At 52.6% G+C, this 20103-nt stretch overlaps 1 protein-coding gene across 1 annotated transcript; it reads left to right on the plus strand.

The window, feature by feature from the left end:
• The first annotated feature begins 11439 nt into the window (after window positions 1-11439).
• PLA2G3 (phospholipase A2 group III) lies at window positions 11440-18793 on the plus strand. The gene is made up of 7 exons (XM_036759649.1): window positions 11440-12292; window positions 12765-12897; window positions 13674-13808; window positions 15291-15754; window positions 17394-17523; window positions 17630-17746; window positions 18574-18793. Exons 1-7 carry the CDS (start codon window positions 11440-11442, stop codon window positions 18791-18793), a joined length of 2052 nt encoding a protein of 683 aa, XP_036615544.1.
• The last annotated feature ends 1310 nt before the right edge of the window (window positions 18794-20103 follow it).

Here is a 20103-nt window from a genome sequence, read left to right on the forward strand (position 1 = left end):
CTGTACATGTATATAGCCTACATCAGATTGCATGCCATCTTGGGGAAGGGGATGAAAGGGAGGGAGAAAAAAATTGAAACTCAGAATCTTATAAAAGTGAGTGTTGAAAACTATCTTCATGTGTGATTAGAAAAAATAAAATACTATTAAATGGGGGAAAATTGTGTGGTCATCTGTCTTACCCTAGAGCATAGTAATGTATAGAAATGAGCTCGGGTCCCTGGGGGAGTTGGGTGAGAGGGAGCCTTACTTCTCTCACTTGGCCCCAGCTCTGGGGTCCCTTCCATCTCAAAACCTAGGTTCCTAATTTTCAGTCTGGGAATTTAAATTGACTTGAGATCAAGATACAGGACAAGGGTGCAGGGAGGTGCCCTTCTAAGGGCACCCTTCCAAGCTTCCTCTGTGGGCTTCTTGCCTGGGCAGACTTGGAAGCCCTCCGCCTCCATGTCTCCTTTTTGGGACTTGTTCAGTGATTTTCTCCTTGGGAATTTCATTGTGGGCATTGGGTCTCTCATCCCAAGTTTGCACTCATTGCCCCAGCCCAACTTTAGCTGGTCTAGAGCTCAGGCTTTGAAGGTGAGGGAGAAGTTGGGAAGGGTCAGAACTGGGGAGAAGTCAGAGCCAAAGGGGGCAGGGGAGTCGGGCTTTCCAGCTACGTGCCTTTGTATCATGCACCCTGTATGCTAGCCAAATTGGCCTACTCTGCTTTCTGTTCCTCCTGAATGAATGCCCTCCCTCCTCACCTCAGCCTCTTAAAAGCTTTAGTTTCCTTAGCTCAGGCGCAACGTCTGCCTTTCTTCCCCAGTCTTCAGTGCCCTCTCCTTCCTGAAATGACTTTGTATTTCTTTGTATGCAAAACACCAGGCCCGGTTCTCTTCCTACAGCTACCAGAGGCACAGTCAGGGGGGTGCTGAACTGGCCAGGGCATCTGAAGGTAGGGGAATTGCCTAAAATCTTTCTAAACATAATTGCAAACAAGACATTTAGAAACAGCGGAGATTAAAATGTCATTCCACCGAAGATAATGTGTACACTTAGTGCTATCCTGACTGGACTATGAAGGAGATACATTACAAAACTAGACAAAATAAGAAAAAACTAATTTGGAAGAACGAAGATCTAGAAACTCAAGGCAAATAGTGAAAAAAAAGGGAGAACTAGAACAGGCAATTTTCAGAGAAAAAAAATCCGAAGCATCAATGGCCATATTTTTAAAAGTTCCTAATCGCCAATAATTGGAGAAATGGAAAATTCAAGCAACTCTGAGGTTCCAAGTCACACTCCTCAGATTTGCAAAGTTGACAAAAAGTTGACAGATGCTGGAGGGGCTGTGGGAATACAGGCACAGTGATGCATTGTTGGTGGAGCTATAGACTGCTCTAGCCATCCTGGAATGCAATTTGGAATTATGCCTCTCAAGTTACTAAATTGTGCCTACCCTTTGACCCAGGGATACCTCCATTAGGTCTCTACCCAAAAAGATCAAAGAAGGAAGCCGAGGATCCACCAGGACAAAAATATTTTTAGCAGGATTTCTAGCCCCAGGAGGTGAAGCCTAATAAAGGTCACACAGCTTGGGTCATGAGATCAGAGCCCTAGGGGTGGGAGAGACCCAAGAGGCCAAGTAGCCCAACCCCCCTGATTTTACAAATGACAAAACTGAGGCCCAAGGAAGGGCCGGGACACATGCCCCACAGTCACAAAAACTCTCAGGATTGAGGTCTAAGGGGTCTCAGAGACCATTGGGTTCAACTCCTTCATTTTACAGGTGACGCGACAGTCTCAGGGAGGTCAGGTGACTGCCCAGGTAGTAGGTGGTGAAAGGCTAGAAAAGTTGAGTTTCCTAGCTGGTTTCCTAGCTCCTCTTAGCCTGAGAGAGGGGAGAGAAACCACTTATCCTTATCTGAGGGATCTCTCCCCTCCCCATGAAACACGTCAGCTTCCCAGAGGTAGAGGGAAGATATCATAGGAGACCCAACGAGGGCTTCATGTCACCATGTGCCAAGCCCTGGAGTCCCCCATGAAGACTGCCATGCCTAAGGCTCCTTGGGGACGTCCCTGGCTGGACCTTTGGAGGCTGCAGTCCCAACCCCAGCCTGGTGGTGGGGAGGAAGGGAGTGAGCTGGCTGTCCTCTTCAGAAGCATCAGGAGCAACAAGGACCAACAAGTACCTACCTCAAGGGGTTGTTGGAAGAAGTGACCACGGTAAACAAACATGGGAGTGACGGCAACTACCTGGAGTCTGAGTGCCTGGCTTCAAGCCCCTACTTGTGTGACCTTGGACAAGTCTTTTGCCCTATGTTACTGAAGGGGTTGGTCCCTGCCTAAAGCTCTCATTCAGATGTCCTTTGTCCTGTGCCCACAGCATGGACCCTCCCATACCCACTCAGCACCATGGCCAGGTGGTCCCCTAACCAAGCCCTGTGCCCCTTGCAGCCCTCCAAAGCTCAATCCCTTTTCCTTTCAGAGGTCTCCAAGGGAACCACGTGGTGTTGGAGGTCTTCAAGGGGACAAAGGTCAGTAGCAGGGTCCCAGAGGGGAAGGGGGAGGGGCAGACACCTGTTATTCCAGCTGTCAGTCTGAGAGGGCTCTACAGTCTGAGACCTCCCTCCTGCCCCCAGGATTCCTCAACACCAGCTTTTGTGGCTCCAGGCCCTTACGTGTGAGCTGGGCCCAGCTCTCTGACCCCAAAGATTTCTCCTCACCCCTAGGGAATAACGATGGTCTCCCGCTGTCCTATTGAGGGGTGAAAAGCACTGGACTCAGAGAAAACAAAAAGTGGGATCTTCAAATTCCATCTCTGCTATTCTCTCGAAGGGCCCCCGGTAGGGGAGTAGTAAGGGGCAGAGGGAAGAGCCAGAGGGCCTGGATTCAAATTTCATCTCTGACAAGTACTGAGTTGTTTATTCTTCACTCTGAAAGAGAACCATGATGTCAGGAAGATGATGCCATGACATGCAAGTGAACTGGATTTAAGTGAAGCAGGGCTATACAAGGTCTCCAGCCTCACTTTCTCCTTCTGAGCCATCTGGGGCCAGTGACAAGTCCTCCCCATCTATACTGAGTAGCCTTGGGTAAATCCCTTTATCCGGGCCCTAGCTTCCTTATCTCTAAAGTGAGGGATTGGACTGAAGGGCCACTGGGGCCGCCTTCCAGCTTCAGCTTCCTTGATTGAGGTCTCAGTTTCCTTTTCTGTACAATAAGAGGGTGACAGAACCAAGTCTTGGGAACCTAGGTCTGGGGCTACAAGTGCTCTTGGAAACCATGTGGGTCTTTAGAGTGATGACCCCTGGGTCTGCTCCTCACTGGCTGTGGGACCCCTCTCTGAGTCTCAGTTTCCCTCTTGATCAAGTGGAAGTTTGAACTAGAAACCCTTCTGGCTCTTGACCTATGAGCTTATTATGGTTACTTAATGTTTGTCTAAATTTTAAAAAATATTTACTTATCTGATATGGAAATAGGTTTTGTTTGACTTCAGGAGCATAACTGATATCATCTGGCCTGCCTTCTTAATGGATGGGGGAGGAGTGGGAGGAAGGGAGACAAGTGGGAACTCAACATTTAAAAAAATGAATGGTAGATTTTTTTTTTTACAAATAATTGGGAAATGTTTAATGAAATAAATAAAAAAAATTAAAAATATTTCCTTGTCTGTGTGCCTGCATTCTTCCCAGTAGAGCGTCAGCTCCTTGAGGACAGAGACTTTTAGGCATTTCTCACCAGGCACAAAGTAGGAGCCTGAGGAATTGAGTGGGGTCACCCCGCCTCCCAGACTGTATTTCCCTGGGGAAGCCCAGACCTGGATCAACCTCAAGGGCCACCTCCTGCTCCTTACTCGACTTTCTCTTTTGTAATCCTCCTCCTCCTCCTGTCCACACCCTCAGGGGCTCATCCTCCCAAACTGAGAGAGCTTCCTCCTAATCCCTCCCCTCCGCTCCCCTCACTTTCCCCAGCGAGACCTCACCTGAGTCTCACCTCTCCAGCCCTGGGAGGTAGGCAGGGTTTCCCCTCACTTGGGGCAAGTGATTTCTCTTGGAGGTGCCATTTGTAATATCAAGGTACTTTCTGATGGGGTTGTGGAGGGGAATGAACCAAAATAAACACATATTAAGTGCCTGTTGTGTACAGCAAACACCTATTGCTCATAACTACTGATGGAGAGCAGCCTAAGTGGTGCAATGGATTGAGCTGCTAGCCTGGAGTCAGAAAGACTCATCTTCGTGAGTTCAGATTTGGCCTCAGACTCTTACTTAGCTAGGTGGCCGTGGGCAAAGTCACTTAACCCTGTTGGCTTCAGTCTTCTCACCAGTAAAATGAGCTGGAGAGAGACATGACTTTTACTCCATATATTTTATATTCCAGTATCTCTGCCAAGAAAACCCCAAATGGGGTCACGAAGAGTTGGACACGATGGGAGACTGAGTGTGTGCAGCAATTTAGGGGTGGTGGGTGGAGGGCTAGATTTGGTGGTAGGGCATGCTAGCTGTGTGAGCCTGTGTACAAGGGTCTTCACTCCTCTAAGACTCAGCTTCCTTAACTGTAAAATGGAGATAAAGATACTTCAATACCTCGCAGAACTGTTAGGAAGCTCAAGTGAGATAATACTCATAAAGTGGTTGGCCAACTCGAAGACACTAGAGAAATGTTGGTTATTTATTGGGATTTTGCCAGGACAGATGGGCACCTTTTCTGTAATGGAGGATCTGAGGGAGTTGCCACCCAGTCGTGTGTGGGAGAGGCAAGGCTTGAACCTAGGGCCTTTTGGCTTGTGAAGCCCTTCATAAGCTGCCCACCTTCCTACTTCCCAGTAGTCTTCTACCCTTTCCCTCCCCCCATGTGCTTTGTGACCCAGCGGCAAGGCTTCCCAGCTGCTCCTCACACAAGACACCCCATCTCCAGATTCCGGGCATTTCCCCTGGCTGTGTCCCCTGCCAGGAGCACACTCCCTCCTCATCTCCTCCTCCTCTGGGCTTACCTTTCCCAATGTCCCTTAGTGCTGGTGCCTTTATCTGGTTTGTAACTTATCTGTCCAGAGCTGTTTGCACTTGGTCTCTCTTCTTCCCTCCCTCCCTTATCAGACATCAGGAGCACAGCATAAATGCTCATCCCCTGACTGATGACTGCTTCAGACTCCAAGCGTCCACAGGGACTCCAGGCTGCCTTCTAGTTAGAATTTCACATGTGAGTCATTAAAAGGGAGTGAAGTGTAGTGAAAAGTTGGCCTCGACTGTCAGCTTAGTGACCTTAGTCACTTCCCCTCATCTGAGCTCGAGCATGCGTGCACACACACACACACACACACACACACCTGCCAGAACATGAGTCTGACTGAATCAAATTCCACTCCTATACCCCCTCCTCAATAACCTCCAGGGGCTCCCTATTACCTCCAGGGCCAAATATAAAATCCTCTGTCATTTAAAGCCCTTCAGAGCTTGGTCCCCAATGATCTTGCCACCCTCCTTATTCACTCATCCTCTTCCTCCACTCCACAGTGCCGCCAGACTGTCCCTCCCTCACAGATGGCCTTTCATCTCTCATCCCCCTTGCCTGGATCACTCTCCCCTCTTCATGTTCACCCCCTGAAATCCCCAGTTTCCTTAAAGACTCTGCTCAACCCATCTTCTGCAGGGCCCTTTCTCAGGGCCCCCTCCCCTACCCCCTCATCCTCCTCCCCCAATTATTTTGTATTTGCTCGTATGTGTTTTCCATATTCGTACAAAATGCACTTTGCCTCTTCCTGGAGAATGTGAGCCTCTGGAGGGAAGGGATTGTTTCTTTTTCTTTTCTTTGGCTTTGCCTTTATATCCCCAGCAACCGGCACAATGGCTGGCACACAGTAAACACTTAATAAACACTTGGTGATTGGTCTGTAAAATATGAGGTTTGGTTGTTCAGTCACGTCTGACTCTCAGAGACCCCATTTGGGGTATTCTTGGCAGAGATACTGAAAAGGTTTGCCATTTCCTTCTCCAGCTCATTTTACAGATAAGGAAACTAAGGCAGACAAGGTTAAGTGACTTGCCCAGGGCCACACAGCTAGTAAGTATCTGAGGTTGGATTTGAAGTCAGACTGAATCTTCCCCACTCTAAGTGCAGAGCTCTATGCACCATGGCGCCCCCTAGCTCCCCATGGGGGAATAGGACAAGCTATTAATTAGTATCCCCCCCCATTGTGTGGATAAGAAAACCATCTCTAGAGAGGAGAGTGTGTTGGTAGGCAAAATGGGCTCCTTAGCACTTAGTTCAACAAGTGCCCTTGAAGAGTTTGGCTTTTTGTTTCCTTTGAGTAATTCAGTGTATTTCATTGAGCCTTACTAAGTGCTAAGCCCCTAAGCCCCAGGCCCAAATCCCTATTAGGTGTAAAACCTTATTGGGTGTGGATTGGCAGCTAAGGTGGTGCCCAAGGTGGGGCTAATTCCAGGGAGGGCCTAGTTTACATGTCTGGGACAGCAGAGACTCTTAGACCACGTGGGTTTAAGTCACCTCTTTGTGACGATTCTAGGTCACGTGGGTGAGTCTCATGTGTGACTCACCCCTGACGCTGAAAAAGATATAAAACCAGGGGTTGGCCTCCTATTCCTTGGAGCTCTTACCCACAGCCGTGGTAGTGCGTGTGACTCTGGGCCAGCCCTTGTTCTGAGCTCCCGGGCTAAACCTAGATGTTGGTAACTATGAATCTATGTTGGGTCTGTCCGTTGATGTTTGTAATTTGTTTGTATTTTGCTCTGAAGTTCAGTGTGCTGGTCTCTTCCCCTGAACTAAGTGAATGATATTTGTGTGCTGAATTAAAGTAAGCTTGCCAACCCCTTAACCTTGCTTTCCTTATTAAAGCAGATCAAAAGAACCTGTACTTTTGTAGCGTGTTGGCAGCTTTCTGGGTGCTGGTTGTAGGTGGATCTTACACCCCCACAGAAGCTGCTAGCCGGATTGTTGAAACAGGGAGGAAGACTCTCAGGACAACAAAGTGAATCAGTGGAGGAGGCAGGCCCTAGATCCAGGGCTTCCGATAACGTGTCTACACATGTGTTCCAGAAACTACCTGCCTGTTCTCTCCACCCCGTCCTGGTTAGGTCACAGATCCAAGCATGGTGGGAATCTGTGACTAACTCATGTAAAGCTGCATGGGACAGAGTATTTCCTCTTCAGCTTTGCCCAGAGATGGGAGACCCCCAGGAAGGGGGAGCAGACAGCGCCGGAGCAATCTCCCTCTGCAGTCAGCCGATGCCCCCAGCCCTGTCCAATGGGGCCAAGCCATCCAAACCTCACCCCTCCTCCTTATGGTGGCCCTTCCAGTGCTGGAAGATGCTCTTGTCCCTCCCGGAATAAACAACCCCAATCAGTGATCCTCACTGGGTACTAACTGAGCCTTTGTCCTCTCACTCCTGGTGACCTCATCAGCTCCCATGAAGTCAGCTCTCCCCTCTATGCAGATGGTCCCTGGATCTATATGCGTAGCCCTGACCTCTCTCTTGATTTTCAGGCGTTCATCTCCAGCTGCCCACTAGACCCCTCCAACTGGATGCCCACAGGCCTTTCAAACCCAACCCATCTAAAGTGTAAGCCCTCCCCTCCTTCTAATTCTCGATGCCTGTTAAGGGAGCAGCCATCTCTCCAGTGTCTAAACCTCAGAGTCAACCCTGTTCTTCCCTGCTCTTCTCTTCACATCTGATCAGCTGCCAGTCTTGTTGATCCTCCTCGATACATCAAGCCCCATGCTGCCCATGCCCTTCCCTCCTCTCACACGGCCGGCCGCAGCCTTGATCCTAATCTTCATCTCCTTTTCCCTGGTCTACTTTGATGGCCTGCCAGTGGGTCTGCCTCACTGGTCTCTCCCCTCTCTAGTTCATCCTCTTCTCAGTCACCAAAAGGATATTTCTAAAGCACAAGTTTGACCGTGTCATTCCCCTGCTCAAAAACCTTGTATGGCTCCCTGTTGCCTTCTGCATAAAACACGGCATTGAAAGCCCTTTGCCATCCAGCTCCCACCTCACTTTCCACATTGATCCCATGTGACGTCCCCTGGTAAACCCTTTGGAAAGAACTCCCTGATGATTAACTGGTCCCCCAGCCCTCCCTCTGGGCCTTGGCAGGCGCCAGCCTGTGCCCTCTCGGGCTCATACTCCTAGTTCCAGAGCTGAACAGGGCCTCAGAAGCCATCAAGGTCAATCTCTTCTTTTTAAGGGACAGGAAACTGAGGCTGGCAGCAAATGACCAAGTTGAGCCCTAACTCTGAAACCCTAAGACCACGCTGCTCAGAACCAGAAGGACCACCTAGTCCAACTGTTTCATTCTTACTGACAGGTCACTCGAGGCCCAGAGGGCAGAAGACATTTGCCTCCTATCACATGGTAAATGAGCAGCACACTCATCTGCCTCCGACCCGGGTCTCCTGATTCCCTTTTCACTGGGCTGTGCTCTTGCCCATCCTTCCTTCCCTCCCTGTGTCCCTCCTCACCGCTCCTGACTCCTTCCCCAGGGAAGGCCTCTGTGCCTCACTCACACAAGGCGTCCTGGTTGGGTAGAACCATATTTAACTGCTAGCCCAAGGCCAACCTGAAAAGGATTCTCTTTTTGGCTCTGGAGCAGCAAACCCGGGCCTAATCCTTGACTCAGTCACCAAGTCTCTTTCCTGGCTCTCAATGTAACATGCCCTTTCCCTCTGCCTGTGGGAATTTTGGCCACCTCCTCCAGAAAGCCCCACTCTGACTCCCCAGCCCAATCTCCTCTGAACTCCCATGCTTTGGGTACCGCTCACAGATTGACTGGCAGGACGTCTGCTCTGTTGTGTTGGACTGTGAATGGAATCTTAGCATAGAACAGAGAAGGACCTGATAATGAACAGTCACTGATTGGTTTCTCTTTGGAATTTCCCCTTTCTAAACCTTTTACGCAGGGGCCCTGGTCACACGTTCCTGAAGGGCAGAGCTTCCTTTGGTCTGAGCAGGTGGTCTCCTCTCCCCAGTCCAGGCCCTCAGATCTCTGGGCCTCCTCCTTTCCTCCCCCCTTCTCTCTCTCCACAATGAAAAGCTCCCTGCCCTCACCAGGGAGTGCCCCAGGTTCCCTCTCTCCTGGGTCAGGCCAGGCAAGGCCTGGGCTTGGCTGATTCCCAGGTGGCCCATATGCTCTTTCAGACCATTTGATTTCTTTCCTCATTGTCTCAGGCTTGACCTGGTGCCTCAGAGAGCAAAGCAGGGCAGAGGGGTGGGGCTGAGGAGAGATACTGGCCTCCGCTTCTGGGGGGAGGCTCCAGCTGAGGAGGGGAAGGCCCTGAGACTCTGGCTCTCTTCCCTGCCCTTCCATCTGCTCACCACCAAGGAGAGGAGGCCTTGGTTCCCCATCCCAGACTCTTTCTTACTGAGACAGACTTGTATTCTGATAAGAGTTAAGAAGGATGAGGCTGTGCCTGGGGGCAGGAGGAGGAGGATGTCAGAGCTAGAAAGCAGCAGGAGCTGAGGCATTATTATCAATTATTAATTATTCACAGTGTTGATAGAACCAAAGCTCTAAAGTGTAAAGGGACCTCAGAGCACATCTTGAGCCAACCTCTTTTTACAGAAGAGGAAACTGAGTCACAGAAAGGTGAAAAGACATGCCCAAGGTCACAAAGGGAAAATGGCCAAGATTCAAACCCATAACAAAGGATCAGAAGGGATCAGGAAGTCTAACTGGCATATTTGCAGTGGAGGACACTGAGATCCAGAGATGAGTTAGATTCTGGATGCTGCTGCCTGGTGATGCCTCACAGTTCTGGAGAAGGCGAGGGTTTAAGAGGTGCTTCTACATAGCCCTGATGAGAAAACTGAGGCCTGCCCTGCCCAGAGTCCACAGAAAGCAAAGGGCAGCATCACAACCAGGACTCAGGCTTCCTGGCCCTAGGTCCCGGGCTTATCCCAAAGCTTCCAGCTGAGGACCCTGGAGATGGAGACAAAAGGCCTGTCTGTCCCCTCAAGTCTCCCTTTGGTGGCTCAGACCAGCCTGCCTCCCCTCCCCCATGGAGGCTTGCTCCCCCCCGCCCCCTCTCCGCCCCACCCCCCACCTACAGCTGCCAGGTTGACTGGGTGACCTTGGGCTGGAAGAGGGAGGACCAAGGAGGGAACAGCTGCCAGCTACAAATAGCTACTCTACCCACAGCCTCTCCCCAAACCCCACATTCACTTCCCCCCTAAGAAAAGGTTGGTGTTGTTTTTCTCCCCCTTTTCCAGAAAGGAAAATGGGGGCTCAGGATGAGAATCAGAATTGTGGCCCAGAGGAAAGGGTCCTGAGCCTTGAGGTTAGTCACTTCCCCTGTCTGGGCCTCAGTTTCCCTCTCTGTAAAGTGAGGGGTTGGGCTCAGTGGCCTCTGGATTCATGTGTGTCTGTGAAGATGTGTATGATTTTATCTGGCTATTTTCCTTGTCTGTTAATGGAGTTGTTTGAATTGTATAGTCACACACACATATAAACACACATGCACTCGGGGACACACACACACACACACACACACACACATCATAGTATCCTTGGTCTAGAACTGAAACATCTCACAGGCCATCTTGTCAAACTTCCCAATTTTATTAAGGAGGCTCAGAGAGGTGGTTGACTTGTTCAGGGTCATGCCGATAGGGTTGCAGGCCTAATTTGAACTCAGCTCTTTTGGACTTCCAGCCCAGCAGTCAATCCCTTAGTGAGCTATCTCTGGGGCTCACTGGACGTGTGGCTGTGGGCAAGTCCCTCGCTCTCCCTCTCTGGGCCTCCGGAGCTGCTACTGGCCAAAGCACCAGCCTGGGCCTGGAGCCCAGGTGCCCCATTCCAAATGCAGGGCTCCTCCGTCACTGTGGGCTGCCTCCCAATGCCCTAACACATCGACTGGATGACTCGGCTGTATTGCAGGCACTTTGGCTCAATCTTAGAGTTCTAGGCCCAAGGCCCAGGTCAGAGGGTGGGGTGAGGAAAGATAGGACAAGTGTGGCCCTGGGCAGCTGGCACTGCAGCCTGGCCCTTGTCACCCTAAGGTTTACCAAGAACTGGGATGGCTGCTTCTGAGACAGGGCTGGGGAGCTGGGGACATATCCAGGACTTACCCCCATATTGGTTGGGACCCCCGACCCTGGTGGCCCAAAGCCTTTCTCGGCTCTGCACCTCATTACTAGCCAATTTCCTCGATGGCCCAGTGCCAACTGATGTATGACAGGTAGGGTGGTACCAGCCCCTTCCCTGGCACTGGAGCCCTGCCCATCACCTTGCAATAAAGTCCTCCGCTTTCCTCCCATATGGAACGAGGGAGCTTCCCAATGCTCCCAGGTCCACTGCTCTAGGGGAAAGGGAAGCTTGGGGACCTCCCTGTTTTACTAAGGAGGAGCAGGCTAAGGATCAGAGGATGTCATTCCAACCTCCCTCTCCTGACTTCCGAGTCCCGGCTTTCAGGTAACAGGCAGAAACTCCCAGGGTGGGTGGGGCATGGGGCCAGGTGGCTTTAAAGCTTTTGAGCCAATCAGAGTCCTCCCTGGGGCTCAGCGTGGCTGGTGGATTCAGTTACAGAGCAGAGATCACCCCATATGCTCCATCCTTCTCCTGGAAGTCTGGTGCTGGCGCCTGCCTGCCTGCCCTTCCATTCATTGGACCAGAAGCTGCTTCTCCCCCAACCGGGGCTTCACTTCCGCTGCTGGGCAGCCTCGTGGGACCCTCCGCGAGTGGGCTGAAGGGAACAAGGGTCTGGTGCTCTTTCTGACCAGGCTGGAGGCGAGGGGAGCTGATATGGGACACCCAGGCTGGTTCCTGTGGGCACTGGTCCCCCTGGGGGCAGCGCTGGCAAAGGGCGGGGCAGTGCCAAATTTCAGCTGGGGCAGCACTTTCTGTCATTTGGCAGTGCCTAGGACGGTGCCCGCCTCTCCCCTCCAGTCCCTGAATTTCCTGAGCCGGGGCCCAAATGGGTTGGCTCTGTTCCATGCCAGTTGGGATGAGCAGGGGTACCTGCTCGAGTGTGCCTTTTGGGAGGGGGCTACCATTGTTCTGCCTTACCAGGCTGCGTGCGCTCAGGAGAGGGGCAGCAAGACCTCGTCTGGAATCTTTGCGCACACCCCAAGTCCTCTGCTGCAGCGGGCTGTGGAAGCCCTCCAGGAGCGGCAGGACGCCTGTAGCAGCACGGAGGAGGAACCACCCCGCACCGGGAGGGAGGGGATCGAAGGGCGAGCCGAAGGGGAAGGCCGGCACCAGGCAGCCGCCGGCCACCGGCGTGTGAAGAGGGGCTGGACCATGCCCGGCACTCTCTGGTGCGGAGTGGGGGACTCTGCGGCGAACTCCACAGAACTGGGTAAGTCAGTATGCGCTCACCGCGGGGGTCTTCAAGGAGAGGGCCAGGCTGCCCAGCAGAAAGGCCTGATTTAAAGGAGATTCTGATTTGGACTGGCCTAAGGCTGCAGGAGGCAAGACACAGCAGTGGGAAGGTGGACTGATTTAAAGTCGGACGATCTGGGTTCAAATCCTGCAGCCACTTCCAACCTGTACGATAACTAGGGCGGGCAGATCGCTTTACCAATCCGAGCCTCAGTTTCCCCCTCGGTAAATGAGCGGGTTGGATTCGGCGGCAGGCTCCAAATCTCTCTTCCTCCTGTGGGCGGATGATGGAAAAGGAAGCTCTTGTACTCCGCGGAGGGGAGCGGCGACCCAAGGACTGAGGATGGGAGGACTCAGAGAGGGGAAGCCCGGGCTCCTCTGGCCCCCAGAGCAGTGCGGGGAGATGGGGCGTCCTCCCTCTGCCTGCCGAGCCTGATCTCATCCCACAGGGATCTTCCAGGGGCCAGACCTCTGCTGCCGGGACCACGACCTCTGTGCCCACACCATCGCGCCCTTCCGCTATAACTATGGGATTCGCAACTATCGCTTCCACACCATCTCCCATTGTGACTGTGATTCCAGGTGAGTGGACGCGCAGGGGCCTGCCCTACTCGGGAGATGCTCCTGGATCAGAGCTAATGGAAGGCACGGGATGCAGGAAGCAGAGTCAGGGGACCAGGGTTCAAATCTTACCTCCATTACTGCTCCATCCGTGATCTTGGGCCAGTCAAGTGATTTGTCTGGGTCTCAGTTTCTTTGTCAAATGGGGAGCAAGGTCTACATCGATCCTATTCCTGGGGGTGAGGAAGGAATCCCAGTAGAGGGGGACCACAGTGTCATGGGAAGAGCCCTGGGTTGGCGCTTGGGGGAACCTGGATTTGAGTGAGTCTCTTAGACCTCTCTGGGGTTCAGCTGTCTTACTTTGAACATGGGAGGGTGGGGTGGGGTAGGGGTGGAATAGAGTAGAGGTTTTTAACCCACCCGTGGAAAACCAAGGGGTTGGACAGATGGACAGAGTTCAAAGGGGAGTAAACTTAGATGGGAAAAATGTACATCTTTATTTTAATAGAATGGCCTTCATTTGATACCTGAGGTATTTCATTTTATGCATTTAAAGCTATTGTTCTGAAAAGGGGAATGAGTGAGGGGTCCATGCCATAAAAAAGTCTGAGGAGCCCTGCGTTAAATGAGGGTTCTTCCATCTCTAATCCCTCGGTCTTCTGAATTTTCTGAGTTCCTGGGGGCAGAGGACTGGGAGGCAGGGGAGTTTGATGAGGGCTTTTCCAACTTGTCCCAACTTTCAGGGTCCCCCGGCCTTGATGGGTTGAAGGGACCAACCTTTGGGCTCTGGGTACTAGGTTCCAAGGTTGTCTCCAGAGTCAACAGGATGCAATTTCGGACTTTGTGGGCACCACCTTCTTCAATCTGCTGGAAATTCCCTGCTTTGTGCTGGAGGAGAAGGAGGAGTGTATCCAGTGGTACTGGTGGGGCGGGTAGGTAGCTTGATAGCACATTCCAGACTTTTAGGGCTTCCTTCCTAAATCCTCCTCTTAACCAAAACCCCAGCTGATCCCTCCTCCCCCCCCCCCACCCCGTGCCCTTTCCCTATTGTGCCTCCAGGGACTCCTTCCCCTTCTCTGCCCCCACTTCCCTCCCCATTAGTTGGAGGGTTGGGGACATCCACCCCATGAGGCCTTTTCTGGGGATGCATGGCCAGTGTAAGGGAGCCCTTTGTAGAGTGGGTAAGAGGTTGTGCCTGGAAGTGATCCTCCCTCTCTGGGCTCCACATTTCCTACCTGTGTGACTGTTCCAGTTTCAATTTCACCACCTGTGAGATGAGGTAATAATGATAAGTAACCACCCTCTTCTGATCCTCAGAGGATTGTTTTGGGGAGACAGTCTTTGGAATCTTAACCTGTAGAGAAATGGGTAGTTCTTATTTCAACTGCTGTGTGACCTTGGGCAGGTCATTTCTTTCTGGGCCTCAGTTTCTTCATCTGCAAAATGAGGGGCCTGGATTAGATGTATCTAGGAATCTTCTATTGTATTATCTGCCTGCCCACAAATAGATGTCAGCCCATCCCTGAGGGCACTAAACCAGTAAGGCAGCCTCCTGACAGCCTTCTCCAGGAGGCCTTCCTTGGTCGGGAGGCTTGGAGGCCCGGGAGGGGAAGAGGTAGAAGGTACAGCCCATCCTCACCAGCTCCAGGGCTATGATCTCTCAGAGCAGGTTCATAAGATGTCAAGCTGGGAGGGGCCTCAGAATAGGGGATGTCAGGGCTGGGAGGGGCCTGAGAACAGGTGATGTCAGGGCTGGGAGGGGCCTGAGAACAGGGGATGTCAGGGCTGGGAGGGGCCTGAGAACAGGGGATGTCAGGGCTGGGATGGGGCTTGGAACAGAAAACAGAATTTTCGTGAAGACAGTCAGGGAGCAGGATGAGAAGAGACAGTATTTGTCAGAAGGCACTTAGCACAGTGTCTGCCACATAGTAGGCACTATAGGCTTCTGCCTTTCCCTCTCCCTCCCCACTGGTGGGTTGGTGCCAGCGATAGGAAGTCACAATCTTTTCCCGTGCTTGCTTACGTTGACATTGTAATGTGAGGTCACAGATTAGCTTGCTCTCCCCCACTGTGAGGCAGTAGAACCAGAATGTCTATTTTCATTTGACGGAGGAGGAAACTGAGTCTCAGAGCAGTGTCAGGCTCCAGGCTGGTCTTCTGGGGCCTTTCCCAGTCAGGCAGTTAAAGAGCCTTTATTAAATGCTTGCTGTGCACTATCCCACCCTGTGAAGATATCTCTTTGAGCTGTGGCTGGAGAGTCCCCAAAGTGCAGGTAGAGACCCCAAGGCCCCTGGAAACTCAGTTTCCTCAAACTGTAGAAGGAGGGGGTAGGGCCAGATGGCCTCTTTGGGCCATTCGAGCTGGACATCTAGGAGCCTATGGACCTTCCTCTCCTCCCTCTGTCTCCTCACTAGGTGTAAGAAACGTGGCCCCATTCCCCGAGCCCGACTTCTACAACAGGGTCGCTATAATGTGACTCGGACCCAGCCAGGCCACGGAGCAAAGCCTTCCAGGAAGAAGCAGCAGAGACAGAGGCATCGAATGCAAGGCGTAGGGCCCACGGGGCCCATGACCGGTTTCCATCCTCCCCCACCTCTGCCCAGCAGTCCCCAGAAAGCTAACATTAGTGCCCATCCACCATTTCCAACCCTCCCTGGCCTGGCTCCCAGCCTGGTGACCACCCTGGGAAAGCAGGTGAGGGTGGCTGAGGACCACTACCCTAAGGGGAGACCTCAGGGCAGAGGCCACAGGCCTGGTGGGAGACAAGCAGCCACAGGCCCCACAGATGGAGCTGCTCAGGGACCAGCAGATATCCCAGCTCCTGGTGATGCACGTTCAAAGCCCAATCTCCCCCCAGTGGATAAGAAGCTCTACCAAGGTGAGTGGCTTCCTAAGGGTCGGGATCTCTAAAGTGCCTGTGGTCCCCTGGGTGATGGCGGGAGATGTGACTGTAAAATGGAAGCAAAAAACACCTGTAGAGCCCACCTCACATTTGTGATGCTCAAAGAGGATAATGGATGTACAGGGCTTTCAAAACCCTAAATCACTGTAAAAATGAATGGCAGCTGTTGTTACTGATACATGTGCCTGGGTGTTTACCTGAGTGTGTTCATGAAGGCTTGTACTTGAGTGAGGGGGGTGGAGGGAAGCTGATTGAAGATGAAAATCAGGACAGACTTCCTGACAGTGAGAGATGTCCCAAAGTGGGATGGGCTGCCTCTTTCTCCCCCATTAGACTGGGAGTTCACTGAAAGCAAAGACTTGGGTTTTGCCTTTCCTTGTATCCCTAGCGCTGTGCAAGGCATACAGTAAGCACGCAATAAATGCTTATTGATTATTTACCTCAGCACATGTTGTTGCCTCCATTAGAATGTTAGCTTCCTGAGGGTAGGGACTGATTTTTCCTTTTCTTTATGTGCCTGGCACATGGTAGGCGATTAATAAATGCTTGTTTTGTTGATCTGTAGAGGGAATTCTTGTTCAAGTTTGGTTTGGACTGAATCCCTGCCTTAAGGGTAGTTAGGTGGCGCCATAGTGCACAGAGAACCCAGCCTGAAAGACTCATCAAATCTGGCCTCAGATACTTGCTGTGTGACCATGGGCAAGTCTCTTCACCCTGTCTGCCTCAGTTTCCTCATCTGTAAAATGGGCCGGAGGAGGCAATGGCAAACCACAAGGAACCACACCTGAGCACGTGTCCTTCAGTCGGGCTTGCATGACCTGCTGCCTCTGCCGAAGGATTTCCTCTACATACGAAGCATGTTTTCCTCTACGTTTTTTGCCCGAAATCCTTTGGCGTGGAGCAGGCGGCCGAGGCAGCCTGCAGCTGTGTGGGCCTGCCTTAAACGCTTGTGTGTCTTGAGCGTCATAGTGTTCTTGATTTAGAGTCGGAAGAGACCGACCTCAAAAGCCATCTAGAACAGCCCTCCCCATTTGACAGATAAGGAAACTGAGGCCGAGGTCATAGTGGCAGTTAATTGTCAGAGCTGGGATTTGAACCCAGGTGTTATAGGATCATAGATCCTGGAAGCGTCCTCAGGAGCCGCCTAGTACACCCCCCTCATTTAAAAAAAAAGAAACTGAGGCCCAGATAGGTGATTTGCCTCACTTAGGGCTATGCAGGTAGTAAGTATTAGAAGGGAGACAAACTCAGGCTTCATAGCCCATTGTCTAAATGGGCCAGAGCAGGAAGCGTCCTCAGGGAGTACATGGTCCAGCTCCTCCTCATTTTACGGTTGAGGAAACTGAGGCTCAGTGGGTTGAAATTGCTTGCCCAAAGTCACACAGGTACTAAGCATCCAAGGTGGGATTCGAACCCACCTCTTTCTACTGTAACCACTGTGTGGTCACTGTGATTTTGATTACTTGTGTGTTAGGTGTGTGTTCCTAAGTGTGTATGTTCTCAACAGGTTTCCCTTCATGCTCATCTGTCTTGAGGGTGCATGTTTAGGGGCTTGTTTGCATCCGTGCCCCAGCCCCCTCCTCTGTCCCTCAGAGACCACATTCTCTACCTCCAGATTTTTCAGAAACCTGCCAATGCTACCAGCATCTGGACCAATGTCAGCACAAGATCGAACCTAGGGAGACCAAGTACCAGCTGTATAACTCGGAGAGCCAAACCCTCTTCCACTGCAACTGTACAAGACGGTGAGGGGGCTGAGCCGGGCCCTGGGGGGCCAGCAGCTGGAGGGAGGGAAGAAAGGAGGAGGGTAGCGACAAGCGGGAAGGGCTGAGTCCGCGTGCTCCCCTGCAGGCTGGCCAAGGTGCTGAGGACCAAGAGTCCCAACGAGGCTGAGGACAAACTTTGGAAGCTGTTGGCGCTGACTTGCTTTGAGCTGAGACCCCCTGAAGACTGTGAGCCCAGCGATGGGTGAGTGGTCACATACTACAGAGGTGCTGGCTTTGAGGCTGAATGATGCGGTGCTGAGAGCACTGGACCGGAGTCCCAATCCTTGCTAATGACCATGTGATCTTGGGCAAGCCCCTGCCTCGATCTGGGCAGAAGTTAGACTAGATGGCCTCTATGGTCCCTTGGGACTGTCACTCCTCTGGTGTCCAATGCTCCTATCCCTGCCTTGCCTACACTGTCCCTGCCCTGGAGACCCATGGCTCCCTGTCCAGCAGGTGGCAGGAGAGGTCCTCTGTGCTTCCATAGTGAACTCAGCATGGAGGGGCAGAACCGCTGGGGTTCTAGGTGAGCGGACTGGGCGCCCCAGGGAAGGGGGGGTGCAGAAGGCCTGACCCCCAGGCTTTGCTTTTCTCCCCGCTCCTCCATGACCTCGGAAAGTTCACATTCCCAGCTAAGCTTTAGTTTCTTCATCTCCACCATGAGGACTTTGGACTAGCTCTCTCTAAAGCTCTTTCCAGCTCTGGCACTCTGTGTTCTGGATTCAGTATTCTCTGCTCTGAGTCATATTGGCTGTACAAAGGAACAGAACCTCTCTGGGCCTCAGGTTCCTCCCCTGTAAAATGAGGATGTTGGAATAGATGATCTCTAAGGCCCCTCTCAGCTCTGACCTTCTGTGTTCTAAGCCCCACCCAGCTCTGACATCCCCTGTTCTAAGCTCCCTTCCAGCCCAGATATTCCCTGTTCTAAGCTCGCTCCCAGCTCTGACACTCCCTATCCTAAGGGTGCTCCCAGTCCCACCATTTTAGGGTTCAGAGATGCCGCCTGACCTATTTCTTCTCCTTTCCTAGCTGCAGGGATAACTTCCGGGCTGTGGTGGTCCCCGCCAGGCACCTGCGGCGTTTATGGAAGAAGCAGGCTGGATGGCCGAGTAGAGTCGAAGGGAAGGCTGAGGAGCGGAGAATGAAGAGGAGAAGAGAGAGGAGACGGGGGACCTGGCAGCACTGGCAGGAGCTTCAGGGGGCCGTGACTCTCTATGACAGGTGCCGGGAGGTGCTTTCAGCCATGTAGTGGGCACCCCAGTGATGCTGGAGGCGGCTGCTGGGAGCCTCAGGGTCAGCTGTGCAGGGGCCCCTGACGCCCGACTGTGCCCACCCTGGAGCCCAGACCTTTTGAGGGGCGTGCCAGGCCTGGCTGGGGCTTCATACTGACTGGCAGTGGGTCCACCCCATCCACTATGTTCTTGGGCAGCATCTGCCCTTCCTACTCAGGACAAACAGCGCATCGCCCTGAGAACCAGGGGGCATCACTGCCCCCCACCAGGCAGCCTGGCCCGGCTCCTTCAGACAGGGCATAAGGCTGAGGGCGTTGCCATTATTAGCAGTGGGTGAGCAATCACTGGCACAACAGAATGAGCTCTGGACTGGGAGGCAGGAGACCGGAGTTCAGTCCTAGCTCTTCATGTATTCTTCGTATGATCACGGGCAAGTTCCTTCACCTGGGTAGGCCTTGCTTTACTCATCTGTAACGTGAGGGACGTGACGATTTGGGTCAAGGCGATCCACCATCCTGGGCCTCAGTTTCTCTGTCTGTGAAATATGGACAATGAAAGCTGGACTAGATGGCCTCTGAGGCCCTCCCAGGTCTGGAGCTAGGACCCTTTCTTGCTAGTCTGAGCCAGCCAATGCAGGCTTTAGCCTCCCACTCCAAAAGACACATCCTGGCTCCGGGCTTTCAGTTTCCATGCTCAGCATGTGCCTTGATGCCCGGCTTTCACCAGCCTGGGCTTCCTGCCATTTAACTTATTGGGCTGCCTCCGCCCTTGGGATGAGGGGTAGGGGAAGGGGGGTAAATTATTGGGGGCCCCATCCTGTGTTGTCTGTTTTATATTTGGAATATTGTAAAGCTGGGGGCTGGTAACTACCTCGGGCCAAGTGGGCCCAGGATGGAATGATAAAGGTCATTTGGTGGCTGAGTCTGAGCTTCCCAGGGTAAGCATCTGGCATCCCTCTGTCCAGAGCACCAAGGTCCCTGGCAGGAAGGCTCCTGCCCCCTTGGTTAGGCTGCTCTTCTCTGAGCCCAGCTGAGGGCTGGAGAGGGTGTCTGGAGGAGGGTGGGGGGATGGAGACCAGAGTACATCACCCCTCTCCCCAGGGCTCAGCCTTGGAGGACATTGTTAGACTCTGTTCCAGGGCTGGGAATGAATGGACACTGAACTCAGGGGGATCTCAGGGAGGGAGTTGGGGCAGGGGCAAGGCCAGGGAGTGTGCCTGCTCCCCCAACCCAGGACACCGTGCTCCTGATCTCTCTGTGGGCTGGGAGTCAGCACTCACGAGGGCCAGTCCTAGCTCTGAGACAGATAGACAGACACGTGTAGATGT

The sequence above is a fragment of the Trichosurus vulpecula genome, chromosome 1 (genome assembly GCF_011100635.1).
Source record: "Trichosurus vulpecula isolate mTriVul1 chromosome 1, mTriVul1.pri, whole genome shotgun sequence".
In the NCBI taxonomy this organism is placed as follows: Eukaryota; Metazoa; Chordata; class Mammalia; order Diprotodontia; family Phalangeridae; genus Trichosurus; species Trichosurus vulpecula.